Source organism: Tachyglossus aculeatus, chromosome 14 (genome assembly GCF_015852505.1).
Source record: "Tachyglossus aculeatus isolate mTacAcu1 chromosome 14, mTacAcu1.pri, whole genome shotgun sequence".
In the NCBI taxonomy this organism is placed as follows: domain Eukaryota; kingdom Metazoa; phylum Chordata; class Mammalia; order Monotremata; family Tachyglossidae; genus Tachyglossus; species Tachyglossus aculeatus.
Genome location: NC_052079.1, coordinates 45,894,991 through 45,922,116, shown reverse-complemented (window position 1 = coordinate 45,922,116; position 27,126 = coordinate 45,894,991). Strand labels below are relative to the sequence as shown.

Here is a 27,126-nt window from a genome sequence, read left to right as displayed (position 1 = left end):
AAGGCGCCCCACCGGTTCCTGTGGAGAGACTGAAGGGCCTCACCTGCGCCTGCGCAGTGAGAGCCGCAGAGACCTCACCGGCGCCTGCGCAGGGGGAGGCTGGGGACCTCACCGGCGCCTGCGCAGAGGGAGGCTGAGGGACCTCACCGGCGCTTGCGCAGTGAGAGCCACAGAGACCTCACCGGCGCCTGCGCAGGGTGGGGAGACTGAAGGCGCCCCACCGGTTCCTGTGGAGAGCCTGAAGGGCCTCAACTGCGCCTGCGCAGTGAGAGCCACCGAGACCTCACCGGCGCCTGCGCAGTGAGAGCCACCGAGACCTCACCGGCGCCTGCGCAGTGAGAGCCACCGAGACCTCACCGGCGCCTGCGCAGTGAGAGGCTGAGGGATTCGCAGCGGGCCAGCGGAGGTTGCTCCCTCAGGCGCCGCCTCGGCCTCCGCCTCAGCCGCCGCCATGAGCCGCAGTTACAACGACGAGTTGCAGTACCTCGACAAGATCCACAAAAACTGCTGGAGGATCAAGAAGGGCTTCGTGCCCAACATGCAGGTGACCGCATCCTCCTGATAATAATCATAATAATCATAATAATGGCATTTATTAAGCACTTACTATGTGCATAGCACTGTTCTAAGCGCTAGGGAGGATACAAGGTGATCAGGTTGTCCCACGGGGACTCACAGTCTTAACCCCCACTTTACAGATGAGGGAACTGAGGCCCAGAGAAGTGAAGTGACTTGCCCAAAGTCACCCAGCTGACAGTTGGCGGAGCCGGGATTTGAACCCATGACCTCCGACTCCAAAGCCCGGGCTCCTTCCACTGAGCCACGCTGCTTCTCTATAATAATGATAATGATGATGGCACTTGTTAAGCGCTTGCTATGTGCATAGCACTGTTCTAAGCGCTGGGGAGGATACAAGGTGATCAGGTTGTCCCACGGGGGGCTCACAGTCTTCATCTCCATTTTACAGATGAGATAACTGAGGCCCAGAGAAGTGAAGTGACTTACCCAAAGTCACCCAGCTGACAGTTGGCGGAGTCGGGATTTGAACTCATGACCTCTGACTCCAAAGCCCGTGCTCCTTCCACTGAGCCACGCTGCTTCTCTGTAATAATAATAATAATAATAATAATGATGGCACTTGTTAAGCGCTTGCTATGTGCATAGCACTGTTCCAAGCGCTGGGGAGGATACAAGGTGATCAGGTTGTCCCACGTGGGGCTCACAGTCTTAATCCTCATTTTCCAGACGAGGTAACTGAGGCCCAGAGAAGTGAAGTGACTTGCCCAAAGTCACCCAGCTGACAGTTGGCGGAGCCAGGATTTGAACCCATGACCTCTGACTCCAAAGCCCGTGCTGTTTCCACGGAGCCACGCTGCTTCTCTATAATAATAATAATGATGATGATGATGGCACTTGTTAAGCGCTTGCTATGTACAAAGCACTGTTCTAAGCGCTGGGGAGGATACAAGGTGATCAGGTTGTCCTACGGGGGGCTCACAGTCTTCATCTCCATTTTACAGGTGAGATAACTGAGGCCCAGAGAAGTGAAGTGACTTGCGCAAAGTCACCCAGCTGACAGTTGGCAGAGCCGGGATTTGAACCCATGACCTCTGACTCCAAAGCCCGGGCTCTTTCCACTGAGCCACGCTGCTTCTCCATAATAATAATAATAATAATAATAATGATGATGGCTGTTGTTAAGCGCTTGCTATGTGCATAGCACTGTTCTAAGCGCTGGGGAGGATACAAGGTGATCAGGTTGTCCCACGTGGGGCTCACAGTCTTCATCCCCATTTTCCAGACGAGGTAACTGAGGCCCAGAGAAGTGAAGTGACTTGCCCAAAGTCACCCAGCTGACAGTTGGCGGAGCCGGGATTTGAACCTATGACCTCTGACTCCAAAGCCCGTGTTCTTTCCACTGAGCCACGCTGCTTCTCCATAATAATAATAATAATAATAATAATGGCACTTGTTAAGCGCTTACTATGTGCAAAGCACTGTTCCAAGCGCTGGGGAGGATACAAGGTGATCAGGTTGTCCCACGTGGGGCTCACAGTCTTCATCTCCATTTTACAGATGAGATAACTGAGGCTCAGACAAGTTAAGTGACCTGCCGAAGGTCACACAGCAGACATGTGGCAGAGCCGGGATTTGAACCCATGACCTCTGACTCCATAGCTTGTGCTCTTTCCACAGAGCCACACTGCTTCTCTATAATAATGATAGTAATAATGATGGCACTTGTTAAGTGCATGCTATGTGCAAAGCACTGTTCTAAGCGCTGGGGAGGATACAAGGTGATCAGGTTGTCCCACGTGGGGCTCACGGTCTTCATCTCCATTTTACAGATGAGATAACTGAGGGTCAGAGGAGTTAAGTGACTTGCCCAGTCACACAGCAAACATGTGGCAGAGCTGGGATTCGAACCCATGACCTCTGACTCCAAAGCCTGGGCTCTTTCCACTGAGCCATGGCGTTGGTTAAGCGCTTACTACGTGCCAAGCACTTTTCTAAGTGCTGAGGGAGAGACAAGCTCATCAGGCAAAGCACCTCCTCCTGATACTGAGCATGGCATTGGTTAAGCACTTACTATGTGCCAAGCACTGTTCTAAGCGCTGAGGGAGAGACAAGCTTATCAGGTGAAGCACCTCCTCCTGATACTGAGCATGGCATTGGTTAAGCGCTTACTATGTGCCAAGCACCACTCTAAGCGCTGAGGGAGATACAAGCTCATCAGGCGAAGCGCCTCCTGGTACTGAGCATGGCATTGGTTAAGCGCTTACTACGTCCCCAGCACCGTTCTAAGCGCTGAGGGAGCTACAAGCTCATCAGGCGAAGCGCCTCCTTCTGATACTGAGCATGGCGTTGGTTTATCAATCAATCAATCGTATTTATTGAGCGCTTACTGTGTACAGAGCACTGTACACTTGGGAAGTACAAGTTGGCAACATATAGAGACAGCCCCTACCCAACAGTGGGCTCACAAAAGTGCTTACTACTTGCTAAGCACCGTTCTAAGCGCTGAGGGAGCTACAAGTTTATCAGGCGAAGCTCCTCTTCCTGATACTGAGCATGGCATTGGTTAAGCGCTTACTACGTGCCAAGCAGCATTCTAAGCGCTGAGGGAGAGACAAGCTCATCAGGCGAAGCGCCTCCTCCTGATACTGAGCATGGCATTGGTTTATCAATCAATCGTATTTATTGAGCGCTTACTGTGTACAGAGCACTGTACACTTGGGAAGTACAAGTTGGCAACATATAGAGACAGCCCCTACCCAACAGTGTGCTCACAAAAGCACTTACTACATGCCAAGCACCATTCTAAGCGCTGAGGGAGAGACAAGCTCATCAGGCGAAGCGCCTCCTCCTGATACTGAGCATGGCATTGGTTAAGCGCTTACTACGTGCCAAGCGCTGTTCTAAGCGCTGAGGGAGAGACAAGCTCATCAGGCGAAGCGCCTCCTCCTGATACTGAGCATGGCGTGGGTTAAGCGCTTACTACGTGCCAAGCACCGTTCTAAGCGCTGAGGGAGCTACAAGCTCATCAGGCGAAGTGCCTCCTGATACTGACTGGCGTTGGTTAAGCGGTACTACGTGCCAAGCACTGTTCTGAGCACTGAGGGAGAGACAAGCTCATCAGGCGAAGCGCCTCCTCCTGATACTGAGCATGGCATTGGTTAAGCGCTTACTACGTGCCAAGCACCGTTCTAAGCGCTGAGGGAGAGTCAAGCTCATCAGGCGAAGCGCCTCCTGATACTGAGCATGGCATTGGTTAAGCGCTTACTACGTGCCAAGCATTGTTCTAAGCGCTGAGGGAGAGACAAGCTCATCAGGCGAAGCGCCTCCTCCTGATACTGAGCATGGCATTGGTTAAGCGCTTACTACGTCCCCAGCACCGTTCTAAGCACTGAGGGAGCTACAAGCTCATCAGGCGAAGCGCCTCCTGGTACTGAGCATGGCGTTGGTTAAGCGCTTACTACGCCAAGCACTGTTCTAAGTGTTGAATGAGACAAGCTCATCAGGCGAAGCCCCTTCTCCTGATACTGAGCATGGCGTTGGTTAAGCGCTTACTACGTGCCAAGCACTGTTCTAAGCACTGAGGAAAATACAAGCTTATCAGTCGAAGCGCCTCCTGATACTGAGCATGACATTGGTTAAGCACTTACTACGTGCCAAGCACTGTTCTAAGCACTGAAGGAGGACGAGCTCATCAGGCGAAGCGCCTCCTCCTGATACTGAGCATGGCATTGGTTAATCAATCATCAATCAATCAATCGTATTTATTGAGCGCTTACTTTATGCTGTACTAAGCGCTTGGGAAGTACAAATTGGCAACATATAGAGACAGTCCCTACCCAACAGTGGGCTCACAAAAGCGCTTACTACGTACCAAGCACCGTTCTAAGCACTGAGGGAGCTACCAGCTTATCAGGCAAAGCGCCTCCTCCTGATACTGAGCATGGCATTGGTTAAGCGCTCACTATGTGCCAAGCACCGTTCTAAGCGCTGAGGGAGATACAAGCTCATCAGGCAAAGCACCTCCTCCTGATACTGAGCATGGCATTGGTTAAGCGCTTACTACGTGCCAAGCACTATTCTAAGCGCTGAGGGAAAGACAAGCTCATCAGGTGAAGCGCCTCCTGATACTGAGCATGGCATTGGTTAAGCGCTTACTACGTGCCAAGCAGCATTCTAGGCGCTGAGGGAGCTACACGCTCATCAGGCAAAGCGCCTCCTCCTGATACTGAGCATGGCATTGGTTTATCAATCAATCGTATTTATTGAGTGCTTACTGTGTACAGAGCACTGTACTAAGCGCTTGGGAAGTACAAGTTGGCAACATATAGAGACAGTCCCTACCCAACAGTGGGCTCACAAAAGCACTTACTACATGCCAAGCACCATTCTAAGCGGTGAGGGAGAGACAAGCTCATCAGGCGAAGCGCCTCCTCCTGATACTCAGCATGGCATTGGTTAAGCGCTTACTACGTCCCCAGCACTGTTCTAAGCGCTGAGGGAGGACAAGCTCATCAGGCGAAGCGCCTCCCCCTGATACTGAGCATGGCATTGGTTAAGCGCTTACTACATGCCAAGCACTGTTCTAAGCGCTGAGGGAGAGACAAGCTCTTCAGGCGAAGCGCCTCCTCCTGATACTGAGCATGGCATTGGTTAAGCGCTTACTACGTGCCAAGCACCGTTCTAAGCTCTGACGGAGATACAAGCTCATCAGGTTGCCCCCCGTGGAGCCCCTGGTCCTAATTCCCATTTGGCAGATGAGGTCACTGAGGCCCAGAGAAGTGAAGTGACTTGCCTGAAGTCACACAGCTGACAGTTGGCGGAGCCGGGATTAGAACCCATGACCTCTGACTCCAAAGCCCGGGCTCTTTCCCCTGAGCCACGCTGCTTCCCTCCTCCTCCTAATAATAATAATTATAATAATAATGATGGCATAAGCGCTGACTATGTGTGAAGCACTGTTCTAAGCGCTGGGGGGGATACAAGGTGATCAGGTTGTCCCACGTGGAGCTCACAGTCTTCATCCCCGTTTTGCAGATGAGGGAACTGAGGCACGAAAAGTGAAGTGACTTGCCCAAAGTCACACATGTGGCAAGCGGCAGAACCGGGATTTGAACCCATGACCTCTAACTCCCAAGCCCGGGCTCTTTCCCCTGATCCACGCTCACCCTTCAGGATGGACCCAGTTCACGTCCCACATGGGGCTCACAGCCTTAATAATAATTATTGTTAATGAAGTAATATTGTAAAATAATATTTGATTAACATTTTATACCTTACCTTCTTCCACTATTCCCCATCTCACTCTCTTTTTCCTCTCTAGTGAACCTACTAATTGTACCTCACTCTCAACTTCACCTCCATCCTCTCATCATTATCATCATCAATCGTATTTATTGAGCGCTTACTATGGGCAGAGCACTGTACTAAGCGCTTGGAAAGTACAAATTGGCAACATATAGAGACAGTCCCTACCCAACAGTGGGCTCTCTCCCTCACACAGATTTCCCCAGTTCAGAACTCTCTCCTTAAATCCCACAAAAGCCTCCGAAAATCCCACCTCCACCAAGTAACCTTCCCTGATTCATTTCTCAAGCTCATCAGCCTTCTGTGGTACTTAGAGACTTTTTAAGCCCATTCTCAACACTTTTGCATGTTCTTTTTTCATTGCACATTCAATTATTCCTCACAATTGTGTTCATAAATATTTTTGTCTTGTTAGTATAAATTCCTTGTGGACAGGAAACTTGTCACTTCTTCGTTTTGTGCTTCCCAAGCAAGAGCTTAGTGCAGGGCATTGCACCAAATGGATGCTCAGTAAATATTAATACTACTACTATTAAAGCCTTTGGCCTGATGAGTAGGTTATTGTGTGTTTTAGTAGATGATGGGTTAATTAGCAATAACTTTCAGTAAAGGTTTTTAATTAATTGCACACTTACCTGAAAGTGTTATGGAAATGCAGTATATTGTATTCATTATGTTGTTGGTAAATTAAATGAACATCCAGTTTCTGCTCCAAAATGGCAACGATTTTGTCCGGGGAGTCAACTCATGGAAAAGTAGTAAAAAGAATGTGTAATTGGAAGAAAGCCAATTTTCCAAAATATTTGGTTCAGATAACCAGGAATACACAAAATTAGCCCGACTCAGACACGAATGTGCTCAATTAGGTTCATATTTTCTTCTTGATAATCCAAACTCGTCTTGTTTCAGGTGACTAGTGATTCAGATAAATGTCTTTTTGTTCCGCCACTCTACACTGCAAGACCACTGTGGGCCGGGAATTTGTCTTCCAACTCTGTTACATTGTACTCTCCCAAGCACTCCCCACAGTGCTCTGCCCAGAGTAAGCGCTCAGTAAATATAATTGATTGACCTCTGTTCATTTGGTAATCTTTGATAGGAAATTTTTAGGAACAGAAGGGATCGTGTCCTATATGTTTTGAACACTGCCTACATATTATGGATGCAGAGCAAATTGGCAATTTCACTTTTCATTTGGGTTTTGTCACAGGTGGAAGGAGTATTCTATGTGAACGATCCTCTAGAGAAGCTGATGTTTGAGGAGTTAAGAAATGCCTGCCGAGGTGGTGGTGAGTGAACCGAAATCACCTTACTTCATCATCAAATGGTTGTTGTTTTTCTGAAAACCCAACTGCTTCGTCTTTTCTCCAATCCCAAGAAAAGCTGAAGGATGTTGAGATTAGTCTCTTGATACCAAAAAATATAATATATTGTTATGCAAATCCAAAAAGTATTACGCAAACTGCTTTTAAGAGAAGGCTGCAACGTGCAGCATATTATTTGATTGCTGTTTTTGCGACTAATATCCCCATTATGTGAAATTTGTATCTGTGATTAGACCGGAATACACAATATCATCTCAGAAAGTTTCTCTGTTCCTAGAGGAGAATTTATTAAAAGGGCTCATATTCTGGCCTCATTCCCCTTTAACATGGACTGTGAACCACACTGATCCTCCTTTCAAGGTAACGTGGTGCCCAAGGAAAGAAGAAAAGCTGCTTCTGTTCCTTTTGAAGCATCTCACACTCCCCTCTCCTGGAAAACCTCCAGTGGCTTTCCATTTCCCTCCACGTTAAGCAAACAGTCCTCACAGTTGGCTCTGACCTCCCACAGCTCTCCCCATCTCAGCCGTCGGCCCTCTTCACCCGTTCCTCCCCAGTTCTCTGTCTGTTCAAGCCAACCATTTAGCTGAACCTCACCCTGGAATCAATCAAGTGTTCAAAGCCCTTCCAAAACGCTCATCTCCTCCAGGAAGCATTTCCTGGTTAACGCCCAACACCCCAAATCACATCAGTCCTTCAGCACTTGTATATTTATGTGTACTCTCCTTTAGAACATATGTGTATATGTTCAGTTGATTCCTCGGTCAGTTTATTCGGGTCACCCTATTGTGAATATTTTTACACCCACCTCCCCCCTTTGAGACTGTAAGCTCCTTGTGGGCAGGAAGCATCATCAATCGTATTTATTGAGCACTTCCTGTGTGCAGAGCATATCAAACACTCTTTTGTATTGAGCTGTCCCAAATGCTTAGTACAATACTGTGCACACTAAGCACACAATAAAGTCCATTGATTGATTGATTAGGCTCCTTGGGTGTCAGGGAATGGGTCTCATGCTTCTGGCAAATTTTCCCAATTGCTTATTGCAGTACATTGCACTCAAGTGGTGCTCCATAAATACCTTTACTACTACTCCTTGGCTACCAGTCAATCTGCGCATCAGGCAGAAACTCCTCACCCTGGGCTTCAAGGCTGTCCATCACCTTGCCCCCTCCTACCTCACCTCCCTTCTCTCCTTCTATAGCCCAGCCCGCACCCTCCGCTCCTCTGCCGCTAATCTCCTCACCGTACCTCGTTCTCGCCTGCCCGCCATCAACCCCCGGCCCATGTCATCCCCCTGGCCTGGAATGCCCCCAATCCCTCTGCCCATCCTCCAAGCTAGCTCTCTTCCTCCCTTCAAGGCCCTACTGAGAGCTCACCTCCTCCAGGAGGCCTTCCCAGACTGAGCCCCTTCCCTCCTCTCCCCCTCGTCCCCCTCTTCATCCCCCCCATTTTACCTCCTTCCCTTCCCCACAGCACCTGTATATATGTATATATGTTTGTACATATTTATTACTCTATTTATTTATTTTACTTGTACATATCTATTCTATTTATTTTATTTTGTTAGTGTGTTTGGTTTTGTTCTCTGTCTCCCCCTTTTAGACTGTGAGCCCACTGTTGGGCAGGGACTGCCTCTATATGTTGCCAATTTGTACTTCCCAAGCGCTTAGTACAGTGCTCTGCACACAGTAAGCGCTCAATAAATACGATTGATGATGATGATGATATGTCAAGTTACGAGCTCTTTCTCCAGCAACAGTCTTCCTCCTTCAGGTGCTGGTGGCTTCCTGCCGGCCATGAAGCAGATCGGCAATGTGGCGGCCCTGCCTGGGATCGTTCATGTAAGTCCCAGTTGGGAAAAGTGATCACTCATTTTCTCACTCACCAATAAATACGATTGATTGATTGTCTGAAGCATTTCCTCAGGGGGTGTTCAAACCGAAACAGTAGTAAATCCCATGTGGACAGACACTTGGCAATTCCTGGGGGGAGTACCCCAGGAAATGTGGACATATTGAGAAGCAACGTGGCCTAATAGAGTGCGGGCCCAGGAGTCAGAAAGACCGGGGTTCTAGTCCTGGCTCTGCCACTTATGCTGTGTGACCCTGGGCAAATCGCTTCACTTCTCTGTGTCTGTTACCCATCTGTAAAATGGGGAATTAAGACTGTGAGCCCTATGTGGGACACAGACTGTGTCCAACCCAGTTAGCTCCTATGCACCCTAGCACTTAGAGCAGTACCTGACACATAAGCGCTTAACAAATACAATAAAAATAATAATAATAGTAATAAATTTGAACTGACCACCTCATTTCCAATCTTTCTCTAGACCATGGTGTTTCAGGTGCTTTATAAGTAGATTTTAGGTATTTTTCTTGATTCCTTAATACCATAGTGTCTTGGGGCTTTTGCAAGAGCAGTCAGAGTCCTTCTGCAGCTATGTTAAAAGTGGTAAAAAAAAAAAAAAAAAATCAACGTAATAGCGATTGTAATATTCATTTATTCAGTCATATTTATTGAGTGCTTACTGTGTGCAGAGCCTATACTAAGGGCTTACTGTCATCATCATCATCATCAATCGTATTTATTGAGCGCTTACTATGTACAGAGCACTGTACTAAGCGCTTGGGAAGTACAAATTGGCAACATATACTATGAGCCAGACACTCTAGCAAATGCTAAAACAGACAGAAAATAATCAGGTTGGACACAGTTCTTGTCCCTCATGGGACTCACAAAAGGACAGAATAAGTGTATTTTATGTGTGTGATATTTTTGCTTAGGTGCCTGAAATACAGAAGTGTTGGGTTTTTACTAGCAGGTATTTTTTTAATGTTTTGGATTGAGGTGGTCTTACTTTCCTCTGCCATCTATCCATTATGCAGCCTAGATGTTAAATCCTTGTGTGGACCAGGGAAGGTCTGCATGGTTTTTGTTTTGAATGTTGGGGCAGGGATTTTAGGAAGGATTAGAAAATGGGAGAGAGCAGGCTTCAAAGAGCTCACGGGTCAGAAAGCCCACTATCTGGGGGCTTTTGGGCCCCGATTGGAAACACCCAGTTTTGGTTAGAGATGTGGGCGCACCCTCAGAGGCTGCACAAAGCCAAACCAGGCTCAGACAGGCTTTTGCAGGCCCCATTTCGACTGCTTCCTCTTCGGTTGGGCCACTCTCCCACTGTGGCTGGCGCCAGATGGGGCCAGGTATTGGCTCAGACCCAGTACTGAGTTGAGCAAAGGTAGGACCTGGTAATAATAATAATAATACCGGTATTTGTTAAGCGCTTACTATGTGCCAAGCACTTTTCTCAGCACTGGGTATGATACAAGGTCATCAGGGTGTCCCACGTGGGGCTCACAGTCTTAATCTTCATTTTACAGAAGAGGTAACTGAGGGCCAGAGAAGTTAATTGCCTTGCCCAAGTGGCAAGTGGCGGAGCCAGGATTAGAACCCATGTCCTCTGACTCCCAAGCCGGTGCTCTTTCCACTAAGCCACGCTGCTTCTGGGCTGTGGGCCCTCGATTTCCAGCACGACATGGTTCTACCAAGTGGAGCCCAAGACACATCCGTGTTACGGAGCTGCTTAAGCTGAGCATCCCTCTAGTTCATAGTCTAAACCTTCTTAGAGCTGGTTGGAGATATATCGTATTCTTCCAAGCGCTTAGTACAGTGCCCTGCACATAGTAAGCACTCAGTTATTATGACTGAATGAATGATAGTGAGATGTTCGCTATGCCTGCATATTATCATTGGTCAGACTAATGCCCTGCTTACTAGGGAGGTGTGGACTCGAGGGACAGAGGATTATTTTGAGGTAGGAGATTGTTTTGCGAGGGAGAGAAAATTACCGTGTGCTCTCAAAATGTTCCGCATTCTCCCTCAGCGATCTATTGGGCTTCCTGACGTCCACTCTGGCTATGGATTTGCCATTGGGAATATGGCTGCCTTTGACATGAGTGACCCCGAAGCAGTGGTGTCCCCAGGTAAGGATTTGTCCATTGCTCTTTCCTCCACTTTCTCTCTTTGAGCCAGAACCTTCAGGACTGCAATTTCAGATCAGTTTCTGTGGGTTTTTAACAGAAACATAATCGGTCCTTTGGTCGTGTCCTTGGGCTCTTGTCTCCTAACTTGTCAGTGGCAGAGGCGGATGTGGGCCTTCAGTTAGTGTCAGGCAGTAAAGCAGAAGCTAAACAAAACATAGATTTAGTCCCTTGTCCCTATAAGTACACCACCGCTATTGTGGAATTCATTCCCTAAAGACACCCCATTCCAGAACTTTCAACCCACGTTGATTCCTGTTCCGTATACTGTCCACTGGTCCAAAAATTATATGATTAAGTTTTGTTATGGGAATGACCATTTTTTTCCCCCATCCTCAGTATCTCTTTGGTTTCTTTGAACCCACGTAGATAATCCAGTGTTTTGCTGTGTTCCAAAGTTTTAGACTGTTGCAGTTGGAGTAGTTTATTGCATCTTGGAACCTCTAGCTTTCATGTCTCTGGACTAAAGATGAGAGGCCTGAGACCTCCTTTCCAATCAATCAATCAATCGTATTTATTGAGCGCTTACTATGTGCAGAGCACTGTACTAAGCGCTTGGGAAGTACAAATTGGCAACACATAGAGACAGTCCCTACCCAACAGTGGGCTCACAGTCTAAAAGTTACCCAGCTATTAGCCTAAACTTAGTTTTCTTGTCTATGCAGGTGGTGTCGGGTTTGATATCAACTGTGGTGTCCGTTTGCTGAGGACCAACTTGGATGAAAGTGACGTCCAACCGGTGAAGGAGCAACTCGCCCAGGCCATGTTTGACCACATTCCTGTCGGCGTGGGGTCTAAGGGGGTGATCCCCATGAATGCCAAGTAAAGTATTCACTTCTTCTGAGGGGAGTACAGGGGCAATAAGTTGATTATTAGCACGCCACAAGAGTGGAAAGTTTCGGAGAACACACTCGTGGACTACTGTAAATTATTTTATTTCAGAGACTTCCCTCATATAGTATTGCTGGGGTGGAAGAGAAGAAAATTATGTACAATAGCTGCTGTGACGGATATGTTACGTTTCTATGTGATGGATATGTTAAGGTCATTCATTCGATCGTATTTATTGAACGCTTACTGTGTGCAGAGCACTGTACTAAGGTCAGGCAGCAGACAAGTGGTGGAGCCGGGATGAGAACCCATGACCTTCTGACCCCCAGACCAATGCTCTGTCAGCTAAGCAACGCTGCTTAGTGGGTTTTATTTTTATTTTTTATCCCTCAGTTTAATACCGTCACAGCTCATCTTTGAATTGCAACAGCCCCTTAAAAACTCCTCCACTCGAGGAAGCAACTGATCCTCTAAACAGAGGATAAGACCAGCAGGCTAAGCGCCCACTTATATTTTTAGACTGTGAGCCCACTGTTGGGTAGGGACTGTCTCTATATGTTGCCAACTTGTACTTCCCAAGCACTTAGTACAATGCTCTGCACACAGTAAGCACTCAATAAATACGATTGATTGATTGATTCAGTGCTATTTTAAGGGACAGCCTACGGCTGTTTGGCGTAGCTTAATTTTTGCATGACGCTTGTACGCATCCGTAGTATTGATGCAGCTGAATAGCTGTGGGGACTTAGTGAGTTAATGAGTACATCTCTGTCACAGAATGAATGCAGCAATCTCCATCACACCGTACAAATGAGTCCAAGACAATGTTAAAGGCAAGGGTAGTTGTAATATCAGAATGGTGCATTCTTAACCTTGTTACTTTTATCCAGAAGTTACTAGAATTAGGGACTGGCACACCTGCCATTCACCCAGCTCAACTTGTGTGCGGCCACAACAAAATTGTGGGTCTGGTTCAGCATATGGTGTTGCCGGCTGCGGGTAAGAATCAGGAAGCAAGTTCCTTGCTAAATTGCCTTCGTCAAGCCCTAATCTTCCCTGTTGAACCAAACAAAATGGCAGGCTGGTGTACTTTGGAATGCACCCCAACCCTGCTGTCATATTCATTCATTGTCATATTTATTGAGCGCTTACTGTGTGCAGAGCACTGTACTGAGCGCTTGGGAAGTACAGGTCGGCAACATATAGAGACGGTCCCTACCCGCAAAGGGCTCACGGTCTAGAAAGGGGAGACAGACAACAAAACAGAACATGGAGATGGGTAATCTGAATCGCCACTGTAAATACCGGTCAGGGAAGGAGACCTGCGCTGATTCAGGGCGGGTTTGTAGAAATAGTCTGGGTGAGGGTCGGGTTTGAGAAGAAAAGGCAGCCCTCGTGCTGCTCTCCAACCGGACAGTTTTGACTGTTTCAGGGACCTGGAAGAGGCCCTGGAGATGGGTGTGGACTGGTCCTTACGAGAGGGCTATGCCTGGGCCGAGGACAAAGAGCACTGTGAGGAATACGGACGGATGCTGCAAGCCGACCCCAACAAGGTCTCCGCACGGGCTAAGAAGAGAGGCCTGCCCCAGGTAACTACCTTAGAGCTCTTTGGATCTCATTCCTCTTTTTGGTCCCGTTTTAAAGCCGTTTTTTGCTTTCCAGCTGATTCCTCGGGTGATTAACAGATCCCCAAAGGGCTAGTTGGGATACAGAGTGGACAGGTTACTGTCAGACAAGCCACCGTGAGGGTAATAAAGTCACTGGCAATATACATTAAATGAGATTAAATACCGCTGATTTAATTGATTAGATTTCAAACAGAATATAAAGGAATGTCTTTTTACAGCTGTTTATTTGAAATGAGTGAAAGGAATGTCTTTTTACAGCTGTTTATTTGAAATGAGTGATTTGAGTGAAAACAGAAATGTCACTCCATATGTGATTACACTAGTGCAGGTGTTGGTGGAATCTGTCAGCATTACCCGCTTATCTGAAAGAATATGCAGTCTTAAAAGGCCAAAAAAAGAGGGTTTTTTAAAATGATATTTAAGTGCTTCCTATGTGCCAGGCACTATTCTAAACACTGGAATAGTTACAAACTCATCAGTTTAGGCAGAGTCCATGTCCCACATGGGGCTCACAGTCCTAATCCCCATTTTACAGATGAAGTAACTGAGGCCCAGAGAAGTAAAAAAAACTTCCCCAAGGTCAGCAGCAGGCAAGTGGCGGAGCTGGGATTAGAACCCAGGTCCTTCTGACTCCCGGATACCCTATCCACTAAGCCACGCAGCCTCTCTTTTTTAAGTAATTATGTGGCATTGACAAGGTCCCATGTGATCAACTTCTTAATGTGCTTCCCAGATCATCCCAAAATGGTAGGTGAGTATTCTCCCCATTTTGCAGGAGAGGCTCAATGGCTGTTTGAAACTGCTTTTCAGTCAATCAGTTGTATTTAATAAGTGCTTACTGTGCGTAGAGCACTGTACTAAGTGCTTAGGGGAGTTGGTAGACACAATCCCTGCCCACAGTGAGCTTACCGTCTAGATGGGGAGACAGACATGAACATAAATAAATGAAGCAGGCGTGAGACTCTTGGCTTGGGCAATTGTCCAAAATGCACTGTGGTATATCCAAAAGGCCAGATTGAGCTAAAATCACGTCGGTGCTTTACTGGAGGTAACCTAAAACCTGGGAAAGCCTAAAGCAAGAAGTACTGAATCCCCGCAGCGGGCTACCCATAAAGGCTACTACTGTATATTGCAGCTACTTGGCCCTACGTATGGAATGCAGCTCTGTAAACTCCGAAGACTTGGGTTCCAAACCCCCTGTGGCTTGCCAATGCAATACAAATTATAAATAATTTATCTTTTCTGGTCCGCAAGACCAGAAGTGCCTCTCCAGTGATACTCTAGGATGTTAACCCTGACATTTGAACCTTCCGCCTTCCCCCGCCACCCTCCGCTACCTGCTGTGTTCCAGAAAGCTCAAGGATTAATTTCCCTTTATAGTTGTTGGTGTTTAGAACGGGTGGACAGTTTCCAATAACGCTATTAGGGAAAGTTTCTGAATAGAAGAGTGTGTGAAGAGACCGTGGCACAGTAGTCCCCTATGGTGGAGAAGCCAATTTATCCAACTGTTACTTTCGCAGCTGGGGACCCTGGGAGCAGGAAACCACTATGCCGAAATCCAGGTGGTGGATGAGATTTTTAACGAGTACGCCGCCAAAAAAATGGGCATCGACCATAAGGGGCAAGTGTGCGTGATGATCCACAGCGGCAGCAGAGGTCTGGGCCATCAGGTCGCCACAGGTACGTGTAGAAAGGCATTGAAATGTCAAATTCACACCACCCCTAGGAAAGCTATTAAAGTTTCAGAGGGACTGTACTTTATCCGTATTCTATTAGCGTCAGCATCAGCAGGATTCATTGATTGTTTAACTCTAGAGCACTGAATTCAGAGCCTGGAAAATGGAATAGACCAAAAACGAAATAATAATAATAGTAATGATGGTATTTGTTAAGCGCTTACTCGGTGCAAAGCACGGTTCTAAGTGCTGGGGAGGTTACAGAGCGATCAGGTTGTCCCACGGGGGGCTCACAGTTTCAATCCCCGTTTTACAGATGAGGTAACTGGGGCCCAGAGAAGTGAAGTGACTTGCCCAAAGTCACACAAGCTGACAGTTGGCGGAGCCGGGATTTGAACCCATGACCTCCGACTCCAAAGCCCAGGCTCTTTCCACTGAGCCGTGCTGGATGTGATCGCAGTTCTTGAGGAACTTTCAGTCTGTTGAGGGAAAATGAACAGAAACAGATTAATTTACAGTATTCCAGAGACAGCCAGGTTATGCTCCTCAAAAATGCGTTCGATAGTGGGGTTCATTTTCCCGTAGACTTGCGTGTAATTATTTAGGATCCGTTCCGGCCCCAACCCTGCTGTGCCGCCTGGGCCCTACGGTAAATCCTGCCATGCTTCTTCCCCAGTTCCCAGTGGATTTTTCGTCCTTTTCCTTCTGCTCTTGCCACCGCTCCACTCCAGTAATCTTTTCTTTGAAGGTTAATCAAAGCAAAACTGCAGCTACAGGCACCACCACTCCCCTGCCTCCCTTCTATGGGCTCGGGGTAGGATGGGGGAAGGTAGCAGGAGTTTGGGAAGGGACCTTATATTCTGCAGCTTTGGCTGGGGTGGAAAGGCAGGACTAAAAGCTAGGAAAGGTGGGGCCGTGGCCACCGTAGAAACCGCTGTTTTTATTAGTAATGAAGTTCAAGTAGAGAAAAAATTGCAGCTTTCTCGAGCAGGAGGAACTAGGGAGTCGAAGAGAGAGGGGCTAGCTGCTGGGGACAGGAAATGGATGGGAGGAGGGGGCGGAGAGTGATTGCCTTGTTATCTTGATGTTTGTCTGACTGACCTGTATATATGTATATATGTTTGTACATATTTATTATTCTATTTATTTATTTTACTTGTACATATCTATTCTATTTTATTTTGTTAGTATGTTTGGTTTTGTTCTCTGTCTCCCCCTTTTAGACTGTGAGCCCACTGTTGGGTAGGGACTGTCTCTAGATGTTGCCAATTTGTACTTCCCAAGCGCTTAGTATAGTGCTCTGCACATAGTAAGCGCTCAATAAATACGATTGATGATGATGATGACTTCCCTGCAGTGATTGGATATAATACCAATCCATGAGCTAAGTCAGGAAACATTATAAGACGTAACCCGGGTCGGTGGACACTGCTGTATTTAAAAGAACGTGAGAATAGGTAAAAGTAATAGAGGCAAAGGAATAAATCAGTAATAAATAGGTAGGTACATGAGTGCTGAAGTGAATGATGAGTTGGTGATACTGGAAAAGAGTGGGGATAAATCAGGGCTACAGCGATAAGGAAGTAACTTTTTATATGGTCTTGGAAGTGGGGAGGGATAAGAGAGAGTATTTTACGTTAGGTCTTCTTTCAAAGAGGGTAGGGGAATTACGGGCTCAGGGCCTAAGGAGTCATGAAGCTGTGTGAAAAAGTTTTTACCTATCACAACTTTTTGCTGCCAAAGTCTCTGGAAAGTGTCTTGAACTGTCACAAGCCTAAGCTACACTGTAGGTAATCCGTATCTACCAAATGTGTTATGTTGTACTGTCCCAAGCCCTTAGTGCAGTGCTTTTCTCACAGGAAGTGCTCAATAAATACAATTGATCTCTCTCTCTCTCTCCCTCTCCCTCTCCCTCTCCCTCTCCCTCTCCCTCTCCCTCTCCCTCTCCCTCTCCCTCTCCCTCTCCCTCTCCCTCTCCCTCTCCCTCTCCCTCTCCCTCTCCCTCTCCCTCTCCCTCTCTCTCTCTCTCTCTCTCTCCCTCCTTCCCTCCTTCCCTCCCCCAGATGCCCTGGTGGCTATGGAAAAGGCAATGAAACGGGACAAGATCATAGTGAATGACCGCCAGCTGGCCTGCGCTCGAATCTCCTCTCCTGAGGGACAGGACTACCTGAAGGGAATGGCAGCCGCTGGCAACTACGCCTGGGTCAACCGCTCTTCCATGACTTTCCTAACCCGACAGGTAAGGTGTCAAAGCTCTCCCAAGTGTGGCTAGCTACCCACCCCGGCAGGGAAACTTGGGTATAATAAAGTATTTCCATGCGTTATTATTATTTCTGACATTTGCTGACCCGAGCCTCAGAGAAAGGACCACAGATATTGTCTCAGATCCGATTTCTGGCCCACCTGGGAATTTTTCATCCAAAAGGTAGGGGAGGAAATAATTGGGCAAATGCTCTACAAGGCAACCCAGTTATCACAATAACGTCATCAGAAGCGTGATGCGTTACAGTTGGGTGAGATAATCCGTGGGCTCCTCACCATCCCTCGCAGGACCATCCTAAGTCTGAACAGTCACAGTCTTCCCAGCATTGTAAATGGTGGGATGATTTGCTGGTGGCTACCCCACTCCCACAGGTCAAGTCTTCTGTCCCCTGTCACCTACACAGTCCTGGTGGCGAGAACTAGGCAGCCAGCTGACTTGCAGGCGTCAATGAAGAGTGAATTTCCCATTCCGCCTCTTTTTACGGCTCTGTGCTAGTTTTAAAACCATTCCCCCAAGTGTCGTCTGTACAACCGTAATGGCCCATCCAACATTGTTACTGGCTAAATGTCTTCCCCCCACCACCAAAAAAAAAAAAATTGTTGCCCCCGCCCATCATCTTTATTGTTGTTGATAAGAAAAGGAATTGGAGCACAAGCAGTGACCCTGCCAAGGTTACAGAATTAACTTGGTGCAGTTAGAAAAGGCTCCTCTGATCATTAATGTGGTCAAGGCACAGGAAGGATATAAATAAATAAATGCCTTTGTGACAGGCCATCAATCAGTCGATTGTATTTGAGTGCTTACTGTGTGCAAAGCACTGGCACTTGGGAGAGTACACTATAACAGTTGAGAGACATGTTCCCTGTCCACCACCATCGTGGTGCCCTTATTTTTAAAAAATTCTTTGGATTTTCCATTTATCGTTTTGGTTTTAGTGAACTGTAAGCTATTTCTTACAGGCCTTCCCAGACTGAGCCCCCTCCTTCCTCTGCCCCTCACCCCGCTCTCCATCCCCACCGTCTTACCTCCTTCCCTTCCCCACAGCACCTGTATATATGTATATATGTTTGTACATATTTATTACTCTATTTTACTTGTACATATCTATTCTATTTATTTTATCTTGTTAATATGTTTGGTTTTGTTCTCTGTCTCCCCCTTCTAGACTGTGAGCCCACTGTTGGGCAGGGACTGTCTCTATATGTTGCCAACTTGTACTTCCCAAGCGCTTAGTACAGTGCTCTGCACAGAGTAAGCGCTCAATAAATATGATTGATTGATTGATTCTTGCATCTGATACTGCCCAGGAGATTGAAATACAGTTTGAAAGTCTCAAACAAAGGAATCCAAGTTGGATTATTACCTCCTTTGTGTGTCATTTTGCTTAGCCAATAAATGGACCCATTTTAATCAACCATTACTCTTACCGTGGTTGTGAAATTTAAAAACATGGACCTATCCTTCTAGATACCCTTGCCCCTCTCATCAGTCAAACAATATTTATTGAATCTTGGGAAAGTATAACAGAAGCAAAACACACATTTCTTGTCCTCAAGGAGTTTACAATCTCACAGAAGAACGCAACAAAAAATATTTACTCATAATGGGAGTGGGAGGAAGCACAAGAACAGAACAGGTGGTAATGTATGGCTGAAATAATAGATTTAACTGAAAAATACAACTGACGTGCTGAGGGAATATGAATACATAAATGCTAAGGTAAACTTGGGCTGACAAGATTTGGGGTTTGGGGAGTTAAAGAGAGGAGGCTTCTCTTTTGAAGGCATGGATTTTCTTTTTCTTATCTGTTCAAGCAGAGGTCACAGTGTGTGTTCACTAGTTGTTTACAACATGCCCTACCTGTCTTAAATTTAAAGCTTGGCTTTCTCTTTTTAGGCCTTTGCCAAAGTCTTCAACACAACCCCCGATGACCTGGACCTTCATGTGATTTATGATGTATCTCACAATATTGCCAAGGTAGAACAGCATGTGGTGGATGGAAAAGAGCGAACTCTTCTGGTACATAGGAAAGGGTCCACCAGGGCTTTCCCTCCTCACCATCCCCTCATTGCTGTTGATTATCAGGTAAGTGGCCCTGGATATTCACCTGAGGGAAAGGAAAGGGGGTTCTGGGGTCATTCAGAATCCAACTATGCAGAGGCAAATTATAATAATCATTGTGGTATTTAAGTGCGTACTATATTCCAAGCACTATACTAAGCGCTGGAGAAGGTACAAGAAAATCAGGTTGGACACAGTCCCTGTCAATCAATCAATCGTATTTATTGAGCGCTTACTATGTGCAGAGCACTGTACTAAGCGCTTGGGAAGTACAAATTGGCATCACATAGAGACAGTCCCTACCCAACAGTGGGCTCACAGTCTAAAAGGGGGAGACAGAGAACAGAACCAAACATACCAACAAAATAAAATAAGTAGGATAGAAATGTACAAGTAAAATAAATAAATAAATAAATAAATAAATAAATAGAGTAATAAATATGTACAACCATATATACATATATACAGGTGCTGTGGGGAAGGGAAGGAGGTAAGACGGGGGGATGGAGAGGGGGACGAGGGGGAGAGGAAAGAAGGGGCTCAGTCTGGGAAGGCCTTCTGGAGGAGGTGAGCTCTCAGCAGGGCCTTGAAGGGAGGAAGAGAGCTAGCTTGGCGGAGGGGCAGAGGGAGGGCATTCCAGGCCCGGGGGATGACGCGGGCCGGGGGTCGATGGCGGGACAGGCGAGAGCGAGGTACGGTGAGGAGATTAGCGGTGGAGGAGCGGAGGGTGCGGGCTGGGCAGTAGAAGGAGAGAAGGGAGGTGAGGTAGGAGGGGGCGAGGTGATGGACAGCCTTGAAGCCCAGGGTGAGGAGTTTCTGCCTGATGCGCAGATTGATCGGTAGCCATTGGAGGTTTTTGAGGAGGGGAGTAATATGTCCAGAGCGTTTCTGGACAAAGATAATCTGGGCAGCAGCATGAAGTATGGATTGAAGTGGAGAGAGACACGAGGATGGGAGATCAGAGAGAAGGCTAGTGAGTCCCACGTGGGACTCACTGTCTAAGTGGGAGGAAGAACAGGTTTAAATCCCTATTTTGCAGCTGAGGCAACTGAGGCACAACTGAGGCACAAAGAAGGGAGGTGACTTGCCCAAAGTCACACAGCAGGCAAGTAGCAAAGGCAGAATTAGAACCCAGGTCCTTTGACTCTCATTACACCACACTGCTTCCAAACACTTCAGCATAAGAAGCATCATGACCATTTCACTCTGTCAGTATGGAAAACGAGCAAGAAAAAAACGCATTCTCTGAGAGCTCAGAGTTGGCTGTGTTTTCTCCTTAAGTAATTCCCCTGTTTATTCGTTACACCTTTTTCTTCAGACCCCACCCCACTCTGCATTTGCCAGCTTAGTGCAGTGTCAGTCAACCAGAGAGTGCTCAGTGAACATCACAGGGGTTGATAACAGTGCTTTGCACATAGTAAGCGCTTAACAAATGCCATCATTATTATTATTATTAATCTTTCACAGGTGAACTTCTCCCTGACCTAGACTTCCAGTGAGTTTGTCATAAGCTTAGGTGACCCTTCTGTGGTACACACTTTCCAAAATTGCAGTTCATCTCAGTGTGATACCAAGTTTGGGAGCTCATTGGGTAAAACGTGGGATTTTTTTGTTTGTTTTGTGTTTTTTTTTTTTCATTTAAATCTGGAAATAATCCGTTTGTATCCTTAGCTGACCGGACAACCAGTACTGATTGGTGGGACCATGGGGACCTGCAGCTATGTACTTACTGGCACTGAGCAGGGCATGACTGAGACCTTCGGAACAACTTGCCACGGAGCTGTAAGTAGCACAGCTTCCCGATCGCAAATTCCCCATTCAGTTCTTTGAGCTTTTGGTGTTTCAGAAGACCGGTGGGATCGATTTAATACCGAGTTCAAGGGACTTTATCATCAATCCCGAATCTGCAGTTGGGAAGACTGTAGACATCCATTTTTTAAAAAAACCCTGGGTTTTTTAGTTCTCCTTTATGAATTAGGATTGAGCCATACTGATGGAAAGAATCATCACCCAGGAAAATGGACTCTGCCCCACTGCCCCTGGGTACTAATGAACTAGGTGAGGCTGAATGGGGTGGAGGAGGGAGGGTTGGGGATAGAGGGGGGCAATTGTGAGGGGTTTTTTTGGTCACAAGGATTTCGTAGTGATTTCCCCTGGAGCAGGGTTTCCAATGGGATGATCTAGGAGAATCTAAGCTTACCCAAACCTGGCAGAAAGCCATACGCTTCACCATCCCCTCAACCTTGCTGGCTGGAGTGGTCCTCGAGCATCAAACTCAACTAGGCAGAGTGGTGTCATTCTCTAAACTTCTCTATCTTGTCTTCTGTGAGGGTGCTGCATCTACTAAGTGCTTACTGTATGCAGAGCACTGTACTAAGCACTTGGAAAAGTACAATATAACTATAATATAGCTATAATATAACAATATAACTACAATATAACAATATATTATACAATATACAATTACAATATACAATTATACAATACAGTTATACAATAATATAACTATGTCAGTTCCCCCTTTTAGACTGTGAGCCCACTGTTGGGTAGGGACTGTCTCTATATGTTGCCAATTTGTACTTTCCAAGCGCTTAGTACAGTGCTCTGCACATAGTAAACGCTCAATAAATACGATTGATGATGATGATAGTTGGTAGACACATTCCTTCTGCCTTTTATGGTCATTCATTCAGTCATATTTATTGAGCGCTTACTGTGTGCAGAGCAATCAATCAATCGTATTGAGCGCTTACTGTGTGCAGAGCACTGTACTAAGCGCCTGGGAAGTACAGGTTGGCCCCAGATAGAGACGGTCCCTACCCAACAGTGGGCTCACAGTCTAGAAGGGGGAGACAGACAACAAAACAAAACATGTGGACAGTTGTCAAGTCGTCAGAGCAAATAGAATTAAATGCACATCATTAACAAAATGAGTATTATCTCAGCGTAGGCGGTGCTGTTGGATAGGAATTCAAGGTTTTAGATGGGCTATCTTTGTCTTGACATTTTCATGTACTTTCTGCACCCTCCCTCTCCCCCTCCCCAGGGCCGTGCACTGTCCCGAGCAAAATCTCGACGAAATCTGGACTTCCAGGATGTTTTAGATAAATTGGCAGACATGGGAATCGCAATCCGTGTTGCTTCACCCAAACTGGTGATGGAAGAGGTCAGTGGAGAGCTTGATTGTTCCGTCGAGCATTAGATTTTCAAAAGCGTGACTGCACGAGCAGCAGGCCAATGGGGACCGCTCCCGCTGGACCTAGAGAAAATCAAGTTCATATTTGAAAATATGCACTGGATTAGGATTCCTCCTCGTTTCTTCCACTTTAAGAGTCAGAAATACGATGGTGATACGATAGTATTTCTTCACGGTAACCTTTACCTCCATCCAGTCTTTAAATATACGAGTGTTAAGTGCTTTTCCTCTGTTATACGTAGTCTAACAAATGCTCTCTGTGGGTGGGATGGGGAAGCAGAACAGGGAGAAAATTCTCAAGTAAGGATATATTGAACAAAAATTTGCGGTGGAGAACTAAGTACTCCTTTCCCCTCTTCGCAGGCTCCGGAATCCTATAAAAACGTCACAGATGTGGTGAATACCTGTCACGATGCCGGAATTAGTAAGAAAGCCATTAAACTGAGACCTATCGCTGTTATCAAAGGCTAGCGACCTGACCGGGATACGAAAACTGAGGCGTCACCAGACTTGGCTGAGAAATGGACCGGAATTCTACCCTGTCTCCAAATCACTGTCCTAACTAACTCCTAAATTTGCTGCTTTCACTTCCATTTCCAAAATGACTGACAGGATAGGATGCTCCTTTGGTTATCCAGCCTTTCTTAAGGGGCAGTGCTGCCTCTTCTAAGTACTAATGAATTTATCTACTCTTAACATGATCCCATAATTGTAGGTGAATTTTTATTTTGGAAAAAAACAAATCAGCTCAGTCAGTAATTAGCAACGGAGACGTAAAGCCCACCGTCTCCGGTAACAGGCTTACCAGAATTTCTTTCTCCACGTCTCGGCGTAGCTTGACAGATGTTGAGGGGAAATTCCCCCCCCAAAAAAAGCTTTAGTACATGCAAGCCTTACTGACGGGATAAAAGCCTGGCTACCTGATGGTGTATTGGGGCATTAGCTGAATAGGTAGTGGGGAGAACTACGTTTGATCCTTGTTCCGAGGGGACATGAGTTTGGTTAGCAGCCTTTCCCTCTGAAGGCAAAGACCTTATTTGTATGCTGTGTTAGGTCCTCCCCTCATATCTATGAGGAGTAATGGTTACCTTTGCATTTAGTAAATAAATATTAAATCACCCCAACTGTGAGATGGACAGTGGCTCTTGTGCCCGACTAGTCGCAACCACTCCGGTTGAAACTTAGCACATCTCATTTTCTGGTCTGTATCCACTGGAACAGAACCCCGGTTGGTGAATTACAGAGGCCTTGGTGTGACCAAGCAATCAGTAAAATGGAGATAGCATAAATCACTGCTGCCTGTTCTTTGTTTCGGACTCAGCGTTTTAGAAGAATCTGAAGAGAAAGGACTTTTGAAGTCAGTTTCAGAAGAATGCAGAGTTATTCTTCTCCCTCTCACCCCCCAGCCTCTTCCTTCCCTGCCCGCCTCTCTCCTATTTTTTCCCTATCTCTAGAGGCTGAAGATACACAATATGCCCTTCTTTCCCCCAAGATAGAGCCAATTGGGTCAACTTGCCCATGTCCTATAAGGGTTTCTCTTAAAATGTGCCTTTACGAGGTTGTGTTTCTACCACTGAGTAACTATGCCCAGAAAACAAGCCTATTCCCTGTGTAAGAAGCCGAACTTGGTAGGTGTAGATCCTAAATGGTGACTCTTAATAGAATCATCGTGTATATTGCATCTTTTAGCAACAGACCAACCTCTCTCATGGAGTAGGCTCTTTGAGGCACAGTTTGGCTAGTGGAAACTGGGGCACATTTCGAGGGGCATTTAGAGGTTCTGGGGCTGTCGGGGAAGGAAAGCAGGAGAAGGTTGATAGTTGGCAGGTGTTGGGCACTGGGTTTGTCCGATGACGTCTTCATTTGAAAGCAAAAACATCTCCCACGGCCTGCTGATGTCACCACAGGGGATGATGATGGTTTAGCTCATTTTAATGGCATAAAATTAATTTTTATTGGGCTCTTTTAAATCATTGTTTTTTCTCTTTATGGATATGAAGTTTGCAGCCCCAGTAACGAAGGTTCACTCTCACACACTCTCTTTCTCTCCCCCTCCCCAGCCCCTTAGAAAGCTGAAGAGCCTTCTTCAGTGTCCAGGGTGTGAAAAAACCATTTCTTTTCCAAAGGCAAAAGGGCAGAAGCCAATTCTTTTTTTTTTATGGCATTTATTAAGCACTTACTATGTGCAAAGCACTGTTCTAAGCACTGGGGGAGGGATACAAGGTGATCAGTTTGTCCCGCATGGGGCTCACAGTCATAATCCCCATTTTACAGATGAGGTAACTGAGGCTCAGAGAAGTGAAGTGACTTGCCCAAGGTCACACAGCAGACATGTGGCGGAGCCGGGATTTGAACCCATGACCTCTGACTCCAAAGCCCGGGCTCTTTCCACTGAGCCACGCTGCTTCTCCATACTGCTGGTTTATTTTACTCTTTCATCTGAAAAGTGCAAGGCGTGAATTGAATCACCTCAGCAGGCGCTGCATAAATGAGCAGCTGTTTTTGTTTGACAACAAAGCTGGTTGTTGGCGGGGAGGGGGGAAGGGAGGGCTTGTGTGCACCACATGCAAGTCTGTGCAGGCACAACCCGGAGGATTCCCTGTAGGAGGCATCCATTCGGGCAACCTCATTTGGATCATTAAGTACAGATCTCAGAGGCAGTTTTGCATGTGGAACAAAACCCCCGATTTGCACGGACAGAGCTGAGCCTGGTAAATTATTCTGCATACGGTCGGGGGTTAGGGAGATCGGCCTAAATCACGTATCACAGGTAGGCCAAAGGTGGGATTTATCACTCCCGTCCGCACCCTTGTCTCTTTCCCAGGAGTTGATTATCCATGATGAGCGTAAAAGCCCTTTTTTATTATTTCATGATGGTATTTAAGTGCTTACAATGTGTCAGGCACTGTACTAAGCGTTATTAGGGTAGATACAAGCTAACCGGGTTGGACGCAGTCCATGTCCCACATGGGGCTCAAAGTCAATCAATCAATCGTATTTATTGAGCGCTTACTGTGTGCAGAGCACTGTACTAAGCACTTGGGAAGTACAATCAATCAATCAATCGTATTTATTGAGTGCTTACTGTGTGCAGAGCACTGTACTAAGCGCTTGGGAAGTACACGTTGGCAACACATAGAGATGGTCCCTACCCAACAGTGGGTTCACAGTCTAGAAGGGGGAGACAGAGAACAAAACCAAACATATTAACAAAATAAAATAAATAGAATAGATATGTACAAGTAAAATAGAGTAATAAATATGTATAAACATATATACAGACCACTTAGCTGTGTGACATTGGGCAAGTCACTTAACTTCTCTGGGCCTCAGTTCGCTCATCTGTAAAATGGGGGTTAAGACTGTGAGCCCCCCGTGGGACAACCTGATCACCTTGTATTTCCCCAGCACTTAGAACAGTGCCTTGCACATAGTAAGCGCTTAACAAATACCATCATTATTATTATTATTATCATCAGAGCACGGGCCTGGGACTCAAAAGTCCCTGCTCCCCTACTCGTCCACTGTGGGACCGTGGGCAGGTCTCTAATCCCCACCTTACAGATGAGGTGACCGAGGCACAGAGAAGTTAAGCGATATATCCAAGGTCACACAGTAGACATGTGGCGGAGCTGGGATTAGAACTCAGGTTCTTCTGACTCCTGGGCCCATGCTCTATCCTTTGCAGATTTTATAATAATAATAATGTTGGTATTTGTGAAGCGCTTACTATGTGCCAAGCACTGTTCTAAGCACTGGGGGGGCGGGTGGATACAGGGTAATAGAAGCAGCGTGGCTCAGTGGGAAAGAGCACAGGCTTTGGAGTCAGAGGTCATGGATTCAAATCCCTGCTCCGCCAATTAGCTGTGTGACTTTGGGCAAGTCACTTCTCTGGGCCTCAGTTACCTCATCTGTAAAATGGGGAGGAAGACTGCGAGCCCCCCTTTGGGACAACCTGATCATCTTGTAAACCTCTCCAGCGCTTAGAACAGTGCTTTGCACATAGTAAGCGCTTAATAAATGCCATTATTATTATTATTATTAATCAAGGTTGTCCCACGTGGGGCTCAAAGTCCTAATCCCCATTTTACAGATGAGGGAACTGAGGCACAGAGAAGTTAAGTGACTTGCCCAAAGTCACACAGCTGACAAGTGGTGGAGGCAGGATCAGAACCCATGACGTCTGACTCCCAAGCCCGTGCTCTTTCCACTGAGCCATGCTGCTTCTCTTCCCACTACTATACATTTGTAGTAGTAATAATAATAATAATGACATTTGTTAAGGG

General features: G+C 46.5%; 1 protein-coding gene across 1 annotated transcript; it reads left to right on the top strand.

The window, feature by feature from the left end:
• Positions 1-451: 451 nt before the first annotated feature.
• Positions 452-24,132, top strand: RTCB (RNA 2',3'-cyclic phosphate and 5'-OH ligase). The gene is made up of 12 exons (XM_038756556.1): positions 452-544; positions 7,034-7,112; positions 8,922-8,989; positions 11,029-11,128; positions 11,851-12,007; positions 13,449-13,605; positions 15,165-15,324; positions 17,384-17,559; positions 19,480-19,668; positions 21,316-21,426; positions 22,691-22,810; positions 23,204-24,132. The coding sequence occupies exons 1-12, from the start codon at positions 452-454 to the stop codon at positions 23,309-23,311; spliced, it is 1,518 nt and encodes a 505-aa protein (XP_038612484.1). The 3' UTR covers positions 23,312-24,132.
• The last annotated feature ends 2,994 nt before the right edge of the window (positions 24,133-27,126 follow it).